Below are 23,812 nucleotides of genomic sequence, written 5' to 3' on the forward strand. Positions count from 1 at the left end.
AATTAATCTTTTAAGGTGAAGCCGAAACTGAAAATGGAAACACTGAGTTAAGGAAAGTAGTGAAAGAGAAAAGTAACTTTAACATTCAGGTGTTTTTGTGTCCGCCATGATGAAGCACCGGCTTCCTGAGCTTGGATGACAAAAGAAGGAAGGAAGTTAAAGTGAGCATGCAAGAAGGAGTGTTGTGAGTGGATGAGGTCGAAGGTGAAGTGGCACTGCCGGGTGGGGTGATTGGGAGTGTGTGGAGGGAAGGGGGTGCACCTCCCACTACCCCTACCCCCAACCGTGCGCCCCCTCCCTCCCTTGAGCCAGGCAGCTGTTTGTCTGGCCCAGTCGGTGCTCAGTTCAAACCTCAGAGCACGCTCCACTACATCCCAATAGGAAAAATTTCCCCAAGCTACACCTCGCGTTTGTTTTGTAATAGCCGACTGAAGAGATTCAGACTCGGCCTTTAGAAGCAGTCGTGCTTTGGTTAAAGATTTCCTGTTGGTTTTTCGCTTGTACAGCCCAAGATTTGTCCTTTTCTGAAAAGCTGACACAGTCGCTGCCTGTTGTATCTTATTTCCTCCCTTGCAAACTGAGTTAAAAGCAAAAAAGTCTTTGTGGAAGAAACAACTGCGTAGAAAAAAACCACATTCGAATTAAGATCTCTGCAAGGCTGAGATCCCTTGTAGGCCCGTACGAGTTTATATGTATGTTTGTGCACACAAAAAAGAGGCGGGCCCTCAAAATGCAGAGTACGTCTCTGTGTAAGTCGCCTTGAAAGTGTCCCTCTTTAAGACCTGTTTAAAAGGGACGCCCCCTCTTTGTGTCCACTGTTCTCGCTGGCGTACGGAGGGCCTTTTGTCCCCCTCTTTCATGTGCTCTCACAATAGCGCTGGCCGTTTGAAACACAACAGTAGATGAACTGCGCTGACAGTGTATTAAACTCTGATGAATTGCCTGTGCGAGGCATAGATCAATGTCCTTCAACCCCAAGCACACAGCGAAGCCCGGGCCTTGTCTCGGCTAAATGGAACAGGTTGCTGGCTCTTTTCAAAAGGCGCCTGATTATATTCATGTTTTGTTGAAGCAGAAGCCTTTTTAAAATGTGTAAATCTTTGCCATTCTAAAGACTCCCTATTTTCTTCCCCTTTCATTCAGAGAAGTGACATGGTAATGCTGCTCATTTTGTTACCGTACTACTTGAATTTTTTTTTGTTTTTTATTTTTACTCCTAAAACATACCTTGCAACTTAATAAACAACAAAAAATTCACCTTACAGTTATATCTTGGAAAACATCATCATTTACCAAAATGTCTTTTAGCTTTTCAAGCTTACTAGAGGGGTGTGATGCAGACTAATGGCCTGCCTCTGACCTTTCAGTGACTTCTTCCCTCTGAAGGAAGCTTAGAGCTGCCTGTTTACACAGATCACAACCACTTAAGAACAACACATACAGGCCACTGAGCTCCCAATAAGGGCTGCAGACAGTCAGCTAACAGCTGCAGTGCTACTGTTCTCACCAGATTAATCACAGGTGGCAGAACTCCCTCTTAGAGTTCAAGCTAACACACACTATTAAAGAAGAAGGACTCCAGCTAAAGAGAAACTGAAGCTACTTTTTGAAGTTACGTGTTTTTATCCAACTTGCAGGTGTGGTTTAGCAACAGACGGGCTCGGTGGCGCAAGCAGGCCGGCGCCAATCAGCTAGCAGCCTTCAACCACCTGCTTCCCGGCGGATTCCCACCCACGGGGATGCCAACTTTACCCACCTACCAGCTGCCGGAGACCAGCTACCCCAGCACCACGCTATCACAGGGTAAATCTGACGCAGCCCAACATCCAAAACATACAGAATGCTCTGTCCGCTGGTTTTAACTCAATTTTGTTAAATATTGCATTAGTCCTATTTATTTGTGGTATGCCATCCATTTTTCATGTACATGTTAATACAGTTGCATGAATCATGTGCTGCATATAAGAAGCATGCAGCAGCTTGTTATCTTTCTAATCACATCTTTGTCACAGTGAGAAAAAGACAAGTCTTACATTACAAGCAAGGGTCACATGGGAGCTTTACACTTTTTACTAAGAAATTTGCTTTCTAAAGATGATTCAGGAAACGCCTGGCAGAAGCTTTCAACGATCACAGGATTTAGTGTATTTTATTAGGATTTTATGCGATTTACCAACACAAATTAAATGGAAATAGCCTGTATTTGTGTAGCACTTTAGTGGACTACAAAGCGCTTCACACACATTCATACGCTGATGGTGCGAAGCTACATTATCGCTGCCCTGGAAAAAATGACCATCAGCACCACCAAACCTTCTGACCGCCGCTGCCAAACCACCAAAGTAGCTGATAATTGTGAAGAAGAAGGAAACTGATATGTCGTTTTTAAAATATTTTGCAAATAGAAAAATGAAATGTATTTTTATTTAGCCTTTGTGGGTTCTCTTCCTAGAACCATCTTTAGCTGCAGTTAAAGCTGGAGGTTTTGTCACTGCTAAATAACAGCAGCTCAAGTCAGTCAGACGGGATAGAGTGTCTGTAAGCAGCACTTTTCAAGTCTTGCCACAGTTTCTCAATTGTATTCATGTCTGGACTTTGACTAGGACTTCCTAGCATTTCATATAAACTGTTCCTATAGTAGCTCATCATTCTGGTCAGTGTCCTGCATAAGCAGCATCAAAGAGGTTTACTTCCAGAGTCGTCCTGTGTTAAGCTACATTCACCATGTTATCCACCTCAAAACATTCCCCATCACGTTTCAGGGTGGAGATAGTTTTTGTTTTGGTTCCACCTGACCAGATAACCTTCTTCTAGACGTTTGCTGTGTATCCTGCATGACTTGTGGCACACTTTAAGCATCGCCTGTAAGAGCTTTGTTTCAACAATGACTATTTTTACTACTGGTCTATGAATGCCAGTTTTTGGAAACCAAGAACATTTGTTACCCTGCCAGCAGGTTGCCTATTTGATAAATGCTCTTCTTACCCATAATATCTTATCCAAATCTTAGTGGACACCAGTTTCTTGGTAGGCTTAAGATAAATATGTATGACTTAACTTCTCAATAACTTTCTCCCTCCCTGACCTGTAAGTTGTTTTGGTCCTCAGCTGTGTTCACTAATGATCTCCAACAACTCCTGAGGCCATTAGAACAGTTGTTCTTATGTCAATATCAGATTCAAGCTGCTTTTAATTGAAATATTGAAATTTAATCAGAGGTATCAGAGTATAGGAGGGTCAATAAAATCCACTCTGCACTTCAATTGGAGCCTTTTGTCGCAAAGATTTCTGTTGTTGCGGTGCAGAACATTAATGTTGTGTGTATTCTTTGTTTATGTCAGAGGGCAGCAGCACATTGCACAGACCACAGCCTCTGCCGCCGTCTTCCATGCATCAGGGTGGTCTGAGCGCCGACAGCAGCTCTGCGTACGGCCTGTCGTCCAATCGACACAGCTTCTCCAGCTACTCCGATACGTTCATGAGCCCCTCCGCCTCCAGCAACCACATGAACCCTGTTGGCAACGGGCTCTCCCCACAGGTCAGATCCAGCAGCCCTATAAGGCCTCATGCCTCGTCTTCTTCTCTCATAGGTGTTGATATCGTTCTTTATTCCACAGCTTTCCTCCTCCTCTCTCAGCTAAGGATATGTAATTGCATTTTTTATATTTTTTTTTCCACTGAAATTAAGATTCAGAAACAGCATGTTCAGCTAAAATAACTGCCAGTGTGGGCTTTTATGTTCGCCTTTCCAAAGCCCTGGATTTATTTTAGCTACTCCAAATTGCTACATTTGTAAAACAATTGGATTAACATCAACAAATTAAAATTCATCTTGATAGCAACCAGTAGTGCTCAAGCTGCTCCAAACAGCGGTTTTCTACTTTCCTGGGACATCTAAATCCTGCACCGCGCAGAGAGAGCACATGCAGATGAAATAATTAGCTAAAGCTTATAAATGTGGACCCATAATCTTCTCCACGTAATTGTCTGCAGCTCGAAGACTCCAGTGCCTTGTGTGATTTTTTTTTTTTTTTTTCCGCTTGTGTCTTGTGCTGCATGATTTTCAGGCATCTTTATATGCAGAGTGAACCTAAATTTAACTCTGTCCACTCCTTGGACCTTAAAGTAAAGATTTATGTGTGTTGTTTTCTGAAAAGCATTTGGCTTTAGTTGTTAACATCTTTTAGACACTTCCATTAATGAGCGTTTAAATGCGACTGCCTCTTGTAAGGGTTGAGCTTTAAGTAGCACAGAATGAAAAATGATTTGTATTGATGCAAATCGTGTGTACGGAGTGAATTATGCACAATTACCCATCAATACTGGCCAGTCTTGCCCACCCTCACCAACAAGATGTGGTTAACAGGCAGAAAATAAGATTGAAATGGTGTGTAAAGAGTTGAAAATGAATTTCAATGCTGCATTTGTCCACAATTACCCCGTCGTTCACACATGTTTTATTGGAGAGTTTTTTTTTCTCCTTCCTTCAAATATTTCTCAAAGCAGATTGGAAACATTCTTGGTATTACCCTCTTTCTTCAGAGAAGAAAGAATTAAGGATTTTGTGACAAAAAAGAGATTTTCTCTCCTGCTGGAGCGACGGAGGATAACATGGAGGCTCACAGCGTGTTTGATTGTTAATCGTGGCACAGGGGTTTTAACTGCTAATGCTCTCACTGCAAACCTGCAGAAAAACACCAGGAACATGGAGCCCTTTTTTTATTATTATTATTAATGGGTCTCTCTAATGCTGGCATGGGGTGCACTGTCGCTTTCCTCTCCCTCCCGTCAGAGCGGTTGAAGAATGTGTTGGGATATTAAACATTTCCTGTCACAGTGGGGATTAGGACGTGAGCATTTGGGCAGCTGTAGAGTGCGGATTTTTCGTTTTCAATTACTCAATCAGAAGTGATTGATAGAGACGCCAACTGACATGCTCTTTATTTGTGTGGGGGTTTTTTTCTGGAAGTTTATTTAAATATCTCAAAGTTAAAGTTTTTTTTCCCACATTTTCCTGCATGATGTTTGTGCTGCACTGAGGTGAAATGATTTGAATGCATCCAGATTGCTGTGTGGCATTCCTATCAGTGTCCCAGCATGGAGATGGATCCTCCTGCTGATAGCAAAATCAGAGTTCGCTCACTGGTGCAGCTTCCTGCTGTGCTGGGCAGACCTCGTCTCTCCACAAAGCAAAACACTGAAAACCCAAACAATAAACCCAGTGAAAAGGTTGACTGTATGCCCTTTTTTCTCTTGCATGTAACCTAATGTCAATCATAAAGCAGAAGTAGCTAAATTTTTATTGTAAACCCATTTATTTTTTTCTCCCTTTGTGCATTGGCGGGGGGGGGGGATGGAAATGAGAAACCGATATTGTAAGTTGCAGACGAAGTCTGTTTGCAGGAGATATTCTTGTGCATTGGTATGTGCAGGCCATTCCTTCAAGTGTCTGGCACTGATGGCCTTGCAGGTGCTGTAAAGATTGACAAAAATTCTGTGATTCGAAGTAAATGGGCTGCGGTCGCGAGGTGCCAAATCTGTAATGGAATCCTGCAGCGTTCGGCAGTCCCGACAGGAGCCCGCGTCCATCCCAATTCCATGACCCTTCCCGACAGCACACATTTTTGCCCATTACAGGCGGTGGGAGAAAAGCTATACACACTCCATACCGGCCACTGTCATTGTGGGGTATACAACATGTTTGGCTGGTTGAGGGCGGGGCAGGGGGTCGTGGGTGGGGGTCGGGTGGTGGTAGTATATTAAAGGATCGTGAGAGCAAAGCTGTGCCTGGCTGGGCGAAAGGTATGAAACCAGAAGTGTGTTTTGTTGTTGGTCTTGTTTCATTTAGCGGCTCAGCAGGTGTTGGAAAAAGGAGAAAGCAGGGGCATGAAGGACGGGCATCCCTGTATTTTTCAGCCATGCTCAGCTGAATACAAAGGTCAGAGACTGTGGGCCCTCTGTGATTGACACTATGAAGCTTTGAGTTATTTAAAAAAGAGGGAAAGAAATCTGAAATTGAACAGGCTTTACTCATTTTGCTAGAAAACTGTGTTTTCCAACAATTGTAATTAAGACGCTTGTCAAATTGTTGTTGCTTTAGCATCTATTCTAAACATAAATTACTGCATGATGGGAACACATAATAAAAGAGGAAAAAAACCTAGAAACATACAGAGAAACTGGTGGGTGTTTGGAATTGGACAATTTTCATCTTGACCAACTCAGATCAGTCATAGATTTGTTAGAAACTGAAAATCAAGTCTCAGTGAGCACACCTTTCCTCCACTTTACTGACTTACTGACGACAATAACTTTCAAACCAAGAAGAAGACTCAAATCCTTCTACAATGGAAATATTATTTTGCTGCTTATAATCTTAAAAAGTCCAATACTTTCTGTGGCTAGAAAGAATTTTTTAGGTTAGAAAACGTTGGCAATCTTTTGGAAATCTCACTGACTTACTACAGGGGACACAAACAATTTACATATTGTGATGCTAATAATGCTAATCATGCTAAGCACTAATACAGGATGTAAAGGACAGTTTCAGATGTGTATCCTGTTATCCTTTTATTGTCCAGTGAAGTTGTGGTGGTATTTGTATATTTTCAAGTGCGTAAAATATTTATAGGCAAAAACACTCATTTACCTCACTACCAAAACTGCAGAAGTACAAAGTGACCAGTAGACAGCCTATAATTCACTTAAGCTGAGTTTTATTTCTACAGATCTCTCCCTCTCAGAATCTGGTGGATTTTTTTTTTTTGGCATTTTGTTGTTAAGATTATTAGGGCTTCAATTAATGCTGAAATAATAACTGATAAAAACGTTCAGACACAATCGGTGATTAGAAATTGGCCACAAAATCTCTAATCTGTTCACCTCTAAAGAAAAACAACTGCTAGAAGAGCTGGTAGCACCACTCCAAGACATGTGTACAACATGCAGGAGCCACAGTAACCAGACATCAGCAGCAGAATGAAAAGTGCATGCCATGGAGGGGTGTTCACAGCTATCCTCTGTCCCTGTAAAGAGGCATGATGGAGCAAGAGAGAAGCTGCTAACTCGATAGGTACGGTGGATATTCCGATAAAGGAAGTTCACAAAGTTTTATCAGAAACTTTTCTTTCCTGTTTCGCAGTTTTGTGAAACTGTTGTGTGTTTTGGAATGACAAGGATGTGTATGTGTGTGAGGAGGGCCTTTGGGCTGTGTGAGTGGGCCGGGCCTAAACACACACACACACACACACGCGCACGCACACGTACACGGGATCAGAGGCAGAGCGGCTCTCACCCCTGCCTCCCTTTGATCTGTGTCCCCAGGCCTGCCTGCCCGCGCGGCGCTGCACCGTACCACGCACGCTGACACCATGCTCACCAGCGACTCCCCACAACTGTCTGAGCGAGATAAGCCAGGGGAGACTCCAAACTGTGCTGCAGCTCTTCCATTAGCTAGTGCAGGCGCTTCTTTTAAAAATGGGATGAATTATTTTTAAGAAGCTAGCTCTGCTGTTGCCAAAAAAAAAAAGAAAAAAAAAGGAGAGTGGGGTGGGGGGAGTGAATGTACAGAACAATCCGGGGCTCTGGCTTCATTCCGCCTCCCTCCCTGACTTCTAACAAGACATCCTGCACCTGAATACCAATGAGAGGGGGAGATTCGTGTAGTCCCCCACATTATTAAAACTTGGGCATTAAGCCTCTCACCGGGCACTGTGTCAGCTGGCAGCCTCCACTGACAACAAATCAAAGGGGATGAGCACATAGCCTGCATTCACAGCTCAGCCACTCGCGGAGCAAGTGGGGGAATACATACTGGTTAATTAGAACTCCCATTAAAACAAATACTGTTTCAATTTGGCAAGTATAAAAAAAGATGTAAGAGGCTTTAAAAAAACAGACCTGCTGTCGGCAGTTGCCAAGAAAATCCAGGGGCTGCAAATCATATCCACTGGCTATACTGTTTCTGAACAGATTATTAGTGTTTTTTAGCTGCTGTTTCGCAACACTTTCGAACTCTGGGGAAATATTTCCACCAGATGTTCCTTTTTCATGAAGCGCAGCTCTGTTGAACGACTGGTTCGCATTTGCCACTTGCAAGTTGTTGATTGATAATCTCGCTTCTCACTATTAAAGCTTTCATTGTGGTGCTTCTGTAGCAGCGCTGCTGCACCTGAGCCATTTGTTGCTCCGTCTTTTGAGTCTCGGGAGCAGCCCGAGCGCTGCCATTTTCATGTTCATTCCAAAATATTTCTACTTGGCGCTTGGTGCATTCATAATCTATTTTTCTCACCTACCAACCTTGCTTCCCCTCCACTTGGCATTCTGTCATCCAGCTATGCCTTCCTTGCCAATGGTGCTCTGCGTTCCCTCTCCTCTCCCCGCCTTCCTCTCCTTGCTCTCCAGCTCTCTCCCCTGGAGAGGCAGCTCTTCTCCCCGCGCCCAGATGAAAGGCTACGGCGGACAATAAAAATGCTATTTAAATGCAAGGGTGTTTGTGTGCGGGTGAGAGATATTTCCCGCTGAAAGTGAGCTGCTGCATCCAGATAAATAGTAAATATAAGGGAATGTGATTTACATTTATCTTGCAGAGGCAGCCAATATGAATTTCAGTAAATCCTGGAAGATGGGGATTTAAGGAGGAAAATGACTGAGGCTGATTCACATGCGGTGTGTCCCACGCAGCTGAAATGCCTATGAGGTGGAGAGTGCAACTGCTTTTATTAAAGTAGAGACGCACACAGACGCCGATCGTATCTAAAAACACTTATTACACACAGGGATACATAGTGGAGATATCCAGCCCTTACACACTCTGCATAATAATAGTAAGAAGAGATGCACCGATCAGACTTCTCGTGGCCGATATCTATTCCCATTTTTCTCTGAGGCCTGTCTTCCCATTTAAACCCATTCAGATTTTTTTCTTCTAAGAATATCACATAAAAGAAAAACTGTGTTACATGTTCTTTAATATATAGCTCATAGTTTTGAATCCAATAGAAAATTAGGGATTTATGATATAATACAAAATGTATGTAGCAAAGCATTTGCCCCTGAACTTTCTCTGATTTAAAGAGAAATAAATGTGAAATAAATGTTGCTGGTGAATGCATTTAAGAAGAAAAATAGAAATAGTTCTTAGTTTTAATGCATTTATTGAATAGGAAAAATAATTAGAGGCATAAGTAAAGCTTTTGCTTTTCATATTTCCAGCTTTCTTTTGACTGTGATCTGCCGTGTTTGATTTTAACTTATTTTCTTTTTTCTTTTTCATAGATCGTCACCCCTATTAAAAGAGAAAAATAATATCCGTTATCGTTTTGATGCAAAAAACAGTTCTAAATGCACCCACAAACCTTTTCTGGCTGTAAATCGTTTCCGGTTTTCTCTATTCTGTGATCTGCCGATTCTCATTTCAACCGACTTTAGGTTGTTATTCTCAGCAATATGATGGACAGAAGAAAAAAAAAAGTGCTGCACGTTCTTTATCAGAGATTGTAATTTGACTCAAAAAGACTATTAAGATTAGTACCATATATGGCTCCCTAAATGTGAACTGATGTTTATTAAATTACATTAAAAATGCTTCAGTGTGCAAACTGTTGGTTGATGTGTTCTTGGCTTTGAAGCTTTTTATTAGTAAGAAATAAAAATGCACCAATCAGGCGTTTCCTGACCAATACCAGTTTCTGCTGCACTTTGAAGCCAGACATTTCCATCCATTTTCATTCCGAAGGACCAAAACACATAAAAGAGAAAACATATATATATGACAGGTTCTTGGATATAGGCAGTATTTGAGTCCAACAAAAAAATGAAGGAACTACAGCATTATCATATATTACCTGAAACATCTGCTGTAACCATTTTATAATGTTAGAAACTTAAAAAAAGCTATTTCTGGTGGACAGAAATTGGTGGGAGTTCTTACTTTTGATCAAAAAACAGATTTTTTGATTACTCTTTCTAGTCGATTGATTTATGCATCTCTAATAATAATGATAATAATGGTGATGATGATGGAGGGAAACTATTGAGTGATTGGGGTCGGGGTTCAGGGGGTCTGGGGCAGCTGGGTAGGAACCTGCACTGAACAGCCAACGTTTGGGATGTTGTCCGGCTGCATGTGGTTCCTGTTAGTTCCAGATGCCACTCTGACAGGTGCATAGCTGTGATTAATAGTCTCCCACTTCTTCTCTCAGCCATTCTGTCGCTTCTCCCCTTCTGTCTCTGTCCCTCATCGGTTCATCTCTGCGTTTTCAGCACAGGAATAAGAAATAAAAACGAAACAAGCCCAGGAGCGTCATTATTGACATTGAGCTTCATTTGAATTGTCTCTCTTCGTCTCCCCTTCCTGACAATAAGATGAGAAAACATGGAGGTTGGAGGGTCCTCAGCTGGTTGTCTCATGCAGCAGCTTTCCCCTCTCAGTCTCCAGCTGAGAGCTATTTCACTATTTATTTACATGTAATTATGGCTATGAGGTGCTGATATTAACACTGTCAAGAACAATTTGACCTGACATTTTTCACTAGACCTGGCCCCTGCTGTTTTCAGCAAACAACCTCCTCTGCTCCTGCTCCTCCTCCCTCACTCCTCAGTCCGCCTCGCCTTCCTGCTGGAGCTCCCATCTCGCTCTCTCTCGTTCTCTCTCGTTCTCTCTCTCTCTGTCTCTTTCTCTTTTTCTCTGCGCACACACACTGGCCTCGCTTCGCTGAAACCACTCTCCTGGAATCAGAAAATTTGCCGTTTAATTTAGAAAGAGGCGTCGGCGCGAGGTGCTGAAGAGTCGGAGTCTGCATGTGTGTGCAGAGAGAGGGAGAGGGAGAGAGAGAGGAGGAGGGAAGAGGGAGGAGGGGTGTCTCTTGTTCCCAATGGCTGAATCCATCCCATAGTTACTCAAGCATATCACTAGCAGAGAATAGAGGATTGCTCCCCACACGTTCTCCAATTGCAGCCCAATAGACGGCATATTAACCTCTGGTTAGCGCGGGGCCGGGTTTATAGCTCAGACTGGGGGACGTTTAGGAGGGGGGGGGGGCGTCCTGCGGCTCCAACAGCTGGGCTTTCTTCAACAATGAGGCGAACATGACCAAACGTGGACTCGAGCGGATTCAGCTTGATAGTAATTTGCAAAGAAACGAGAGGAAGTGTGGACAGGCCTAACATAAATATAAATTATGTTTCATTTCCACTCGTTTAGGCGTCTTTTGTGTTGCATAAACAGCTCAGATAGAGGAGACAGAGGCGCGGAGTGGATAACACGTTGTGAGGAGTGACAGCTTGTTTCAGTGCCCGCTAATCGTCCTCATCTGTGCCTGACTTGTCAATGCCCAGATTCTGTCACTGCCAATCAGCCACTTAATTGAACACAATTAGCACCCCTCCCCTCCAGTCTTTACCCCCCTCCCTCCATATGCAATACTTTCTTCAGAGCCCTATTTCTCTCCCTCCAGCACCACATCCTCCACCCTTCCTACCGCTCTACCTCTTCGTCCTGCGCTGCAGCCGTTTGAGGACACTTTTCAGTTTTTATTAATGTGTCGCGGCCAATTAACGCAGTGGCACGCAGGCCGGGGCCCGTCATCTGCTGCCTGCCACCGGCCCGGCTATCTGCGGCAGCCCCCTTTAGCCGCCCCCTCGCACCACCTCCAACCGTGACCAAAACGCTTTAATTCAATTTATGCAATCACTGTTATTTTTAAATAGTCATTTTGTCTGCTCAGATGAGGGGCCTTACTGCCCGCTGGGCCGGCCCTCTCATGTGAGGGATGAAGTGGGGGAAGGGCGGTTTGTGCCAGAGACTTACTAACTTTTAGGGAGAAACATAAGAAGGGAACTGAAGGAATATTTCGATATTTTTGACAAAGTTGATAAACGTTGGTCCTGGAGGCTGGCAGAGGACCAAAAAACACTTCTCCTTAAAAACCGTAGAGCGATTTATCCCAATGTTGACCTCAGCAACTTCATTTCTTACCATCTTCTTCCTCTGCCTGCTTCCCATCTACTGCAATTTCTATCCATCTATCTCCATCCATCCATCTATCTATCCATCTATCTATCCATCCATCTATCTATCATCCATCTATCCATCCATCTATCCATCCATCTATCTATCCATCTATCTATCCATCTATCCATCTATCTATCCATCTATCTATCCATCCATCAATCTATCTATCTATCTATCTATCCATCTATCTATCTATCTATCTATCTATCTATCTATCTATCTATCTATCTATCTATCTATCCATCTATCTATCTATCTATCTATCTATCTATCTATCTATCTATCTATCTATCTATCTATCTATCTATCTATCTATCTATCTATCTATCTATCTATCTATCTATCTATCTATCTATCTATCTATCTATCTATCTATCTATCTATCTATCTATCTATCTATCTATCTATCTATCTATCTATCTATCTATCTATCTATCTATCTATCTATCTATCTATCTATCTATCTATCTATCTATCTATCTATCTATCTATCTATCTATCTATCTATCTATCTATCTATCTATCTATCTATCTATCTATCTATCTATCTTTAAATACACCTTCTTGCTGTAATATTTTAAACAAACAATTGTTATAGCAACGAAAAATACCAAAGTGTATTTATAGTATCTTTAGTTTGTAATCTCTGAGAACAGTTGTCTATTATGATTTATGAACAGCTATCAGCTCTCCAGAGAACGTCGACTCCAGTGAGGCTCCATCCAGTTGACTGAACGTCTCATTGGCAGGCAGGCAGTGTTCTGTCCTGACAACTGCAAGAAGAAAAATCTAAACAAATGTACTCCTTCAGCGTACACGATATTATTAACACATATGCTGATATTCTGATGATGATACACGGTGAAACTCTTATTTAGAGGTCCACGGTTTCTGAAGAATGTAGAGTTATGAAGACCTAAGAAAAACGGGGACCCTGAAAATGAAAAATGTTGTATAGTTCTATGATATGTTTAACAAATGTTTTTTTATTAGAGACTAGATTAGATGTCAGTTTACTGACTTTTAACTGAAACCTCTTCTAGTCCTATAGAGTCATTTTTCTTTGGCAGTCATGTTTGTTACTGAAACAACTTTGGGAATTTTATGATTTTTCTCACCAATTAGAGTAGCTCCACTAAACATTCTGCATACCATTGATCCTGCACTGACTAACTGAGCATCAGCCGATGTATTAAATTGATTGATTTTTGGTATGGGCTGCACAGTGGTGCAGTTGGTAGAGCTGTTGCCTTGCAGCAAGAAGGTCCTGGGTTTGATTCCCGGCCCGGGGTCTTTCTGTTCCGTTAGCATGTTCTCCCTGTGCATGGTGGGTTCTCTCTGGGTTCTCCGGCTTCCTCCCACAGTCCTAAAACATGACTGTCAGGTAAATTGGTCTCTCTAAATTCTCCCTAGGTGTGCGTGGGTGTGTGTGTGTGCATGGTTGTTTGTCCTGTCTGGCGACCTGTCCAGGGTGACCCCCGCCTCTTGCCCGGAACGTTAGCTGGAGATAAGCACCAGAACCGCTCTGACCCACTAGGGACAGAGGTGTTAGAAAATGGATGGATGGTTGGATTTTTGGTATTTGTACAGTATTGTACAGACCAAAAGTTTGGATACACTATCTCATTGAATTCAATGAGAAGGTGTGTCCAAACTTTTGGTCTGTACTGTATGCCTGAAAACATGAACTAACAGTACTTTATTAGTCTGTAAAAAAATTCTTCAGTTCATTCAAGCTTGGTTTTGGTCTACAACTTCAACAGAGTGTGCTGGATTTGCTGTTAAAATATATGAAGAAAAATTGAGAATTACTGATATCCAAGATGTATCTAGTTTCAAAAACTGCAACTCATCCCAAATATATACTTATTATAAATATATGTATTTAAATATATTGCATGAACAATTCTGAAGTGTCCCAATAATTTGAAATAGCGAGAAAGAAAAAAAATTCTTTATTATAATGTGTGCATTTTGGCTTTTTCCAAAGTCATCCACTTCCCAGGAAGTGTAAGTGCCTCTGTGTCACTTCTGGGTCACAGAATTAAACACTTTTCTCTTCCTGTAATCACACCCTCAGGACTGGCCTTCAAATATTGATCTCAAATTCAGTGTCATCCGTGTGGATCTTTAATCGTTCCCCGCTGCTGAGCGGGTATCAGCCGGGCAGATCTGCTAAGGTGCACAATGCTGTTCTGCAGCACTCAGATAACTTGCAGACATTTGGAGTGCTCGTTTTTTTTCCAGCCCGTCTGCCCCGGTGACCTGCTCCTAACTTAAAGGTACATCTCGGGGGCATTTTGATTTGGGCAGAGCGCGGAGGTATCGGTGACAGAGGAACTAATCCAGTATTGCACAGATTAAGAGTATTTGTGGAAGTGGGGTGTGTTGGCGCTGGGGATGGAACAGAAGGGGTTCCTATCAGCTCTCCAGGCAGGCTGGCCCTCAGGCCAACACAGTCCTACAGGAGTCTTTGTACTTCCCAAAGCCTCCACTTTCCTCTCACTCACTTTCTCTTCTGTCTTCTCTCTATATTTGGCTATCAGGTTCTCAGCTTTTCTATTTATGTATTGGTGAATTCATGCTGTTTTAATCCAGGTTAAAACCGCCTTCTTATTAAGACCAGGTGCATGTGTGGAAGTTCTGATATGCGTTCCTGACAGTTTTAGAAGCATTCAATCAAATTATTATTTTCTATACTACAACTCCTTTGAAAAAAACTTTTAAAGTGAAATAACACCAACAAAAAATCCATAATGGTATGTATTCCAAAAACAGGAAATCTTGTCTAGCAGCTGTTTTAATTTTTTGTGTGTAGCCACTTTGCTCTGTCTGTATCACATTGTTTTCTTCTTGCATAAACACCAACAAAGAAAAACTAATCAAACATTCATGCAAACAACAAAAAAAAATGTAATTTGACTGCTAAAGAAATTAGCTAGCTGTGAAAAGGGCCCCTTTTTGTCTCAAGTCTGCTATTTATTTATCTGAAAGGATGCACATTGTATCAATTTACACTTCCCCATTTAGTTTGCCACAGGCCGCAGGGCTCAGAAGTTGAGAGAATTAATTACTTTTTTATTATTATTTATAAAGTAATCTATCTGTAGAGAGTGAGAGGGGAAAAAAAGAAAAGAGAAACGGGGTGGGTGAGGAGGGTAGGGGCTGCGTGTCTTTGTGAGTGTGATTGTGTGCGAGAGAGACAGGGAACGCCCTGGAGCATTGTCCTTTAAACTGGGTCCTGGCTCACATTATCTCCCAAACCAGCACTCACACAACGTCACACAACAAACGAACTGCAGGCTGCTGAGGACGCTGCATATGCAGGCAGTGGGTGGAGGGAGGGAGGAGGAGGAGGAGGAAGGAGGGAGACATGAAGGAAGAAAACTCTGCTATGTAAGAGTGTTAGGTTTCTTACGAACATGTGCATCACTCAGCATTTATAGCATAAAAATTAAAAAGTCTAGTAAAGTGTTAAATTTGATTTTATCAACATCCAAGCCTGAAAAAAACCTATATTTTATATATATATTTTACATGCATAACTTTTGAAAATCATACATTTATAACATTTCCCATATCTAAAATATAGTTTAAAATATATTAAAATTTGCTTGATTTATTTTGATATCATTCATTCATCTTTGATTTGATATATTAGTAAGGTTCTAAATGATTATGCAGCTAAATGCATAACTATTTAAAAAAAACAAAACAAGCAGTCTCAGTGCTGCTTGGTCAGGTGGTTAGGTTTAGATACCAGACAGAGCTTGTGAGCTCAGATGTGTCCTCTACTTGTACTCAGAAGTTCTCCAAAGTTCCCATTTGGAAACACTATGAGAACGTCCCCTGAACCTGTGAAATTCAAACTAAAAGAGTTGGAGCCTCTCTGAGTTCAACATAAACATTTAAAACAGCGTGATATTCATAATTTAAACTGTTTACCCGCACTCCTGACGCTTTGTATCTAATTAAACCAGAGGTGACAATGCTTCTGAATAACCTCTGTTTGTGGACATGTTTATTTTGTGCTGTAACACAAAAATGGAGAAAAATACGTTGCTACTGTCCTGCGTTGCAGTAACCAGCAGAGCAAATACAAGCGGCTCTACGACTTGCAAACTCATCCCGACCTCAGACAGTAAGACAGGAAACACATCAGCATAATAATATGTTTTTTATTTAAAACGAAAGACAAATAAAATAAAAAAAACAGTGTTTTAAAAAAAATCTGCATTTCCATTCTCACCTGTTGCTCATGCTGAAAGAAAGCTCCTTAATTTTTCCCTATTCTTAGTTTGGAAAAAAGTGGTAATCCCAATAAACTCACGCAGTACAACCCATCACTCATATTAAGGCTGTTTTAAACAGCGACTGCAGACCACTTTAAAAATGTATCAGCAGATGATTAGATCCCCTGTGTAGCTTCAAAGAGCACACAAAAGTGAAAAGGTGCAATACATAGTAGCAAGGAATGAACATTTTCATCCAGATTTTGCATTTTAATAGTTATTACACTGTGGTGTTTACCCAAGGTTATCAGCTGAGACAATGTCAAACTGACCTTTGTTTCTTCAGAAACTTTTAAAAACTGTTGGAAAATCTTAAAATTTGAATCAGGAAAAAATATGAAATGTTGAAAACTCATTGGAGTCTTATTCACTAAGATTTAACATCAGTGCTCTAAGCACTAATGGAAATATGTTCACCATCATTTAGTACCTGTACAGTTCTGGTAAAAGTAAAAATGCATCAAGATGCAAACGTTTTTATGAGCTGAAGGCCTTTGTGACTAAACTTGTACATTTCAAAGACGAGTGCAGATGTAATTAAAGACGACAGCTGTAGGTCAGACTGCAGCCTGAATCCTGACAGTCAGATTCACCCTCTATCTGATCCTTCATCAGGCTTAAAGTATTGTGCTGAAACTGTATTGATTTTTATTTACCAGTGTGAACACAAACCAAATGAGAATCCCTCCTTTCCAATGACATGTACTCTTTCCCCTCAAGGAAAACTTGAATTATTAACCAAGAATCTTCCTTTTTTTTTCTTCATGAGGACGTCTGAAGGATACTGTCACATGCGCCAGCTCTTGTCACACTCTGCAGCTAGCTCCGTCCCAATTTGCTAAAATAGCAAAACTGCATCCCGCCAATGATAAGAAGTCATCTTCTCTTGAAGAACTTTTATGAGCATGAATAATGATTGGGCCAATTGTTGGCTATTCTGTTTAATAAGGAAGCGATATAATCGAGCTTTAATTAGCCAGAAACTGAAATGGACTCATGCCCTCCAGCTGCCTCTCTCAGGACACTTCCCTCCTTCCCATTTCACTTTCAGCAAACCACCCTCCTCTTCCAGCTCGGCATGTTCAGCTCCATATGTGAGGAAGCAAAACATGTGTCCGACACGAAGAGGGCCATGAATCTATCTCTTATAGATAAATGTCACATGCTTTGTCCGCAGATGTGGAGGGGAGGTGGTGGGGGTTTCCTTACTGATAGAATTAACATGTGGAAGTGACTAACCAGCCTTTGTGTTTCTGATGTGCTTTGGGTGCTCCATATTTCCAGGGAGGCCCTTAGAAATGATTAATTTGCAGAATGTGGTTAATTTCCCCTCTCAGCGGGATAACTCCTGGCCTGTGCACATCCAACCGTTTTCCTCACCCCTTGTTTTGCTGCATGCTGGAGCGTATGAGCATGTGCCGGTTTGTGCATGCATGCTTGCAAACATATGTGTGGGAGTGTATCAGCCCCTGTTTAACTACCTCCATGATGGGCTAATTGGTTTAGCAGCAAAGGGGCCAAAGGCCAGTGCAGCATAGCGAAGCTCAACATGAACCTGATGTTGAAAGGAAGAGAGAAGCATGTGTGGGACAGTTCCTATCTGTTTTTTTTTTTTCAAACAAAACCTTTTCTCTCCCCCAAACCCAGAAAGAAACTTGCAGCATGAGGAAAGCTATATTTTTCCCTTCATATGAGAAAAGACGTAATCTCTTCCATTTCAACATAATTTGAGACCTTCTTCTGACGAATGTCACTAGCTATTACATTAATCTACTACATTGAAATGGGAGCTTTTATGCATTATCAATAATATACACGCTGTAATGTTCAAGGCGAACTCAAACTTGCAGGATCAGTGGCCCCCTTCACTTGGGTTTGTGGTGCCTACTTTGTGCAGGGATCTGAGGGGATCATTTACCAGTTCCAACTCCATTATTATTCATGAGATGGGTAGGCCAGGGGCGAGGGATTAGGGACTCCCTTGGTGCTTGTTGTGCCACAGGCTTGGGCTCAGGCCTCAGGCTCTGGGACACAAGCTGTCTGGCAAGGATGGTGGGTCTATTATCATACTGGGACCCTTCTGTCCCACCGTAGAACAGTTACTGTCAGGACCAGCTAATGGAAACAGAGTCTCCTGTTCCTTTTCTCTGTTTTCCTTAACCTCAACAACCCCCTTGTTCTCTTTCACTTGCTCCAAAAAGAGATGGAGAAGTTTCTTTCCTCATTTTAAAGTTTGAAACGATGGACTTCTATTGACTTTCTTCGCCACGAAGTGCAAAAATTGGTGTTACACTCGCAGGGAGGAAAGAAACAAAATATTTCTGAACCTTGTCACGCCTTTGGTCTCAGATGGTCTAACATTCAAACATCTTCCTCTCCCTCCAGGTGATGAGCATCCTGAGTAACCCCAGCGCTGTACCCTCGCAGCCGCAGCACGACTTCTCCATCTCCCCCCTTCACAGCAGTCTGGAGAGCTCCAACCCCATCTCGGCCAGCTGCAGCCAGCGCTCCGACACCATCAAGAGCGTGGACAGCCTGGCTTCCTCCCAGTCCTACTGCCCGCCGACCTACAGCGCCACCAGCTACAGCGTGGACCCCGTCACCGCGGGATACCAGTACAGCCAGTACGGCCAGAGTAAGCAAACCTTTCTTCGCTCTGCTTCTGTCTTTAAAGAGCTTCACTTTAGCATTCATCGCTGTATTTTTCATTTTTATTTCATTGGGATTTTAAGTGATTGACCAACAAAAAGCAGTTCTTTACATGTGAATTAAGTTCCAACTGTTTCCACAAGCACAAATCTAAAAAGTGTGGCATGCATTTATTTCCCACTCCACTGTGAATAGCTCTTAGGAATCCCCTTTTATCGCAATTATATCTGTAGTTCCTCTAGGTCTTTATCAGTTTTACTAATTAATTTTTGCCTAGTAACTCATATTTAGCCATGTTGAACGGAGCAGTTAGGAAAGGGGCCCCACAGCATAATGCTGCCTCCACCATGTGTGGTGGGGATGGTTGGTAATAGGCAGAATGAAGAGCACATTTTGTGAACATAGATCTTCAAGTACTGCAGTAGATTCTCAATTAGATCAAGGTCCAGACTTTGACTGGGACATTTTCATGTCATTCTTTTCCATTATAACTCTATCTACATATTTGGTCTTCCTGAAGACTGCCCCAGTTTCTAGAGCTTTGCAGTTACCAGGAAGTTTTCTCTTTGCATTGCTCTGAGTTTAACTTCCTTTGAAAAAGTCATTGTTACTCCAGAGCAACAATGGGACTCAGGGCTTCTTCTGTGATCGATGTTTTCCTTGCCCAGCCTGTTGGTTTAGGTAGGCGACTATGTCTTATTATGTTCAGAATAGTGCCATATTTCTGAAAACAGAGTTTATTGAGAGGTACCAGAGTAAAAGGGTGCTGAATCTAAAAACATGCCACAATTTTCAGAATGTTACAACCCATCCGTATGTTTCTGACAGTCTCATTGTTTGTTGGTTTATCACACACAATTCCAGGAAAATATCTTGAAGTTAGTGGTTTGTAATGTGAGAATATATGTAAAAAAAAATGTGGAAAAATATGAATCCTTGTTCAGTGCATGGTGAAGAGGTGATTCCTCCTGACCTTTCCAACCCTGGGTTGTGAAGGCATACACGTGCTCTTGATAAAACCCACCCTGCCCCCCCTTCTCGTGCTTCCACCTCCATCCTGGTGCAGAGCTACCTCAGTCACACCCCACTCCACTTGGATGGGAAAGGGAAGAGGGCCACTTCAAAGGACGGCACGCCCTCGGGGCCCGCAGTGTCCTCTTGCCCACCTCTCGTTCTCTCGTCTGCATCACGCACACACATGCGTGTCCCCCTCAGGACAGGAAAAGAGTTTGCTTTATTAGATTAGCATAATTGACTGATGCTGTCACAGCCATTCATGAGAGCTAAAATGAAGCACACTTCCCCAAACAAGGCAGCCAGCAGCAGCTATCTGACATTTGTTTGTTATTTACGTGGAGGATCCAGCGTTGACGGGGCGCTTTGTGCATTGAGGATCTGCACAAGCGAACCCGTAACAGTCTGTCACGTTTCGGGGTGTGTGTGTTTGTGTGTGTGTGCTCAGTGGAGGAAACTGATGGCAGCGCGGATGTGATCTGATGTGAGGTTAATTAAGATGGTGATTGAGCACAGTGGATGGGTAATGAATGGAGGGGAGAGGAAAGAGCTGCTGTCTGACGATGAAAATGATCGGCCATGTGGAGTGTGGAGGGCATGAAATCGGAGATGCCAGTAGTAATGAAGACTGGCACACAGAACACACACGGGGCCCGCAGTGACTGACAGCATGGAGACTCCACCAGGATGCACATGCTCCGTGCCAGCAGCGTGCCAACCTCAGACAAGTGACAAGGGAGGGGTTTTTATCTTTCACTCTAGCTGTCTGAATTGTTTTTTATTTGACTCAGTCTTTTCTGCCACAACTTGTTTCAGACCTAATCAGAGGGATGAGATGAGAGCGAGTGGGATGTGGGCCGCTGAGGTCCACCACCTGTCTCATGCGTGTGTGTGTGTTTTTCCCCCTCTTCTGACTGTTTTCTGTGCAGCCGCCGTGGACTACCTGGCTAAGAACGTGAGCTTGTCCACCCAGAGGAGGATGAAACTCGGGGACCACTCGGCGGTGCTGGGGCTGCTGCAAGTGGAGACGGGACAGGCCTACTAAAGAGGCCCCAGACGCATCCTCCACTTCCTGTCTCTCTGTTTCGCCCGCCTCTGCCTCAACTCGCTCCACGCTCTTCATCAAGCCTGGACTTCAGGTCGCCTCTCTCCTGCCCCGCCATGATATTGGAGAAAGTGATGCTTTTGGGGAATTCAATCGCTTCTTCAGGCAGTCTCCAATCCTTAAAGCCTTTTCAGCTCCGAGGGCCCAAACAGGACCCCTAGGATGAGGGATCCGCGTCGGCTTGGACTCCTTTTTTGTCATGGCTGCAGTCCAGTACACATTTAGAGCCATCAACAACATGTACTTTGACCTTGCTGTTCATAGTAGTTAACACAGCCAACATCATTTGAGTAACTCTTATTCCTTGTTCCTTTTTTGATATTGTTAAGCTTATTGTTGCTGTTTTATGATTATGGTTAATGTGATTTTTGTTGTTCGAATCCATTCGTATCTCTTTTATCTGTTTGATGTCGGAGCGTTAAAAGACACACACAAAAAAACACACAGAGGATGACTGAGACGACACGGAAGCGAGTGTCTGTAGTGTGTGCGTGTACGTTCGCGTGTCGGCACATTCACACTAGAGGAGATGATTGTTTTCCAAGCTGCTGCTCCCTGAGCTCCAATGCTCATGAGCGATTTGACCTTCCCACTTTCATATTCCTCTTGACATTCCTAAAGAACTTGGCCACTCGGTGGGAAGTCTGGCTGGATGGATTCAGCAGGGAATTTAAGCAGCATATTGGCGGCCAATAGCTCCCCCCTTTCCTCCTCATAACCTCCATCCCATCCTTAGCCGCGGCCCACAGGGAAAGGGGGACATTGTTTGCAAAAACAGGATTGGGGAAATTAATGTGTTTTGAAATATGGACCTTGCCAAGGAGGGCTAACTCACTTAAACCACCAGCTTCCTTCCTTCCCCCACTCCCTGGAAAGACCATCTTCCGGGGAATCCTGTGTTTGGCTTTAACACTGTAAAGCTGATTAAAATCACACAAATATAATGTCAAAGCTAATTCACAGTGACCCTTTTCCATTAATAGCGCAGCTTTTCGGTTCCTTTTCCCATTTTGTAAAAATGCACCTTCAGTTCATTTCCACTTCCTGAATTTTCCCAAGCATTCCTTCGAAGCATTCCTCACGATCCGTCTATAAAAAAATATAGAAGAGCATTCCAACGTTTTCTGGTTCTGTTGTGAGATTAGAGAGAAGACAAGCTGTGCCATTCACATGCGCTCTGGAAAATCACATAATCCAGTCAGCTGTGAAAGGGCACAGGTAACGCCGCTGATTGGCCCCCCACTTCGGTTTGGACCGGAGCCTCGGTCTGTAATCCTCCAGTTTTGACGAACTTACCACAATGTAAAAAAAGAAAAGGAGTAAAAAAATGAAATAGTTCATATGAGACATTGGAGTAGCACTCATAGTTGACTTTTGAGATGACGGAGGATCAGATGTTCCTTGTAGGTGTTAATATTTTTACTGACATCACTGTCTGCAGGGGATTCGGTCCTCTGTCGCCTTTAAAAACAGTGAAAAAAATAATAATTACATTTCCAGGAACAGATTGTGTATTGTTTGGTTATAAAGAGTATGTTTTATACTGAAATAATGAGTGGGAGGTCAGGGAGGAAACTCTGATACTAAATGTTTTATTTGAGTTTCTTTAACCGGCCTTTTTTTCTGTTTCTGTTGGGGGTTTTTTGTATTTAATTGGTTAAGTTGTTTGAGCCAAAAAAAAAAGCTTTGGTTACTGTTTTTGACCCACATGAGAATGAATTTGTATAAATTAGTAAAGTATAAATTGCATTGAAAAAGTGTAAAGGTAAACCGTGTTAAGAAGGATCAAATTGAGCTCAGATTAAAAAAAAAAAGGCAAAGCTTGGTTTCTCAGATGGACTCCCGCCTGGACCACAATGTAAATTTAAAGAGTGGCAGAAGGAGACGGCTTCACCTGCCGGAGAGTTTCTACCAGAAGGTTTCACAAACTGATCATGAATGGACCACGGACCTAACCCCACCCGCACCCAGAGCCATTTTGGTTGTGGCTCTTGTTGACGGATGTGAGTGACAGTAAAGCCCCTCCCGAGGGTGAGGGGTGAAACTGAACAGTCAGGTTTTCATTGGTGGACCAATAAGACTTCAGGAGAACAACGCGACGCTGACTCCGCACTGAACGGCAGCTACTGCTGCTGCTCCACTTAGACACCTCACTCTTGTACATTTTAAACCTGAAGAATTTTAGAATTGTCTTTAGTGTAATGAGCCCATTTCTAACACTTGGATATTTAAGGCATACAGCTCCTTATTCTTCTTCCACTTCCTCCTGTCTCTTTGAGCCCTAACCTGTTTTAGTTGCTTTCTGACATCTGTGCTTTGCTTTACTCCTCTTTCCGTTCCGCATGTGTGTATATTATCATGGTATAATTTATTCTGCTGTATGAAGTATTAGCGTAGTGGGAAACTTGTATTGGTATTTACTACCTTCAGCCTGTTGGTGTGTTTAATGTAACACTGGCGTAACTGTTATCAATTAAAGATCCAAAACTGATTTCCTGTGTGTTTGATTGCTCAGCAAATCCTGTCATATAATTGATTAATAGCAACAAAAAAAAACAAAGACAAAAAAGTGATGCCTTTTAGTGTATAAATAATCTGGTCTTTACCAAGTCCTAAAGTTATTTAAATTGAAAAACAACAACAAAAAAAGAATCAAGTTGAAAGCTTAAGGAAAAATCACAAAGAAAAACCAAAATCTTGGATAATCACAATGTTTGCAAATTCCTGAAGTTGTATTTA

General features: G+C 42.4%; 1 protein-coding gene across 3 annotated transcripts in view; it reads left to right on the plus strand.

Annotated features, from left to right (window-relative positions):
• The window catches only part of pax7a (paired box 7a), a 58,058-nt gene extending 34,494 nt beyond the window's left edge, over positions 1-23,564 (plus strand). For all 3 annotated transcript variants that reach the window (XM_044122055.1, XM_044122056.1, XM_044122057.1), the window contains 4 exons: positions 1,638-1,803; positions 3,342-3,538; positions 18,691-18,940; positions 20,898-23,564. In XM_044122055.1, the coding sequence (XP_043977990.1) occupies positions 1,638-1,803; positions 3,342-3,538; positions 18,691-18,940; positions 20,898-21,013 (729 nt within the window). In that variant the 3' untranslated portion in view covers positions 21,014-23,564. The remainder of the gene's footprint in view (positions 1-1,637; positions 1,804-3,341; positions 3,539-18,690; positions 18,941-20,897) is intronic.
• The last annotated feature ends 248 nt before the right edge of the window (positions 23,565-23,812 follow it).

The sequence above is a fragment of the Gambusia affinis genome, linkage group LG07, assembly GCF_019740435.1.
Source record: "Gambusia affinis linkage group LG07, SWU_Gaff_1.0, whole genome shotgun sequence".
NCBI classification, from domain to species: Eukaryota; Metazoa; Chordata; class Actinopteri; order Cyprinodontiformes; family Poeciliidae; genus Gambusia; species Gambusia affinis.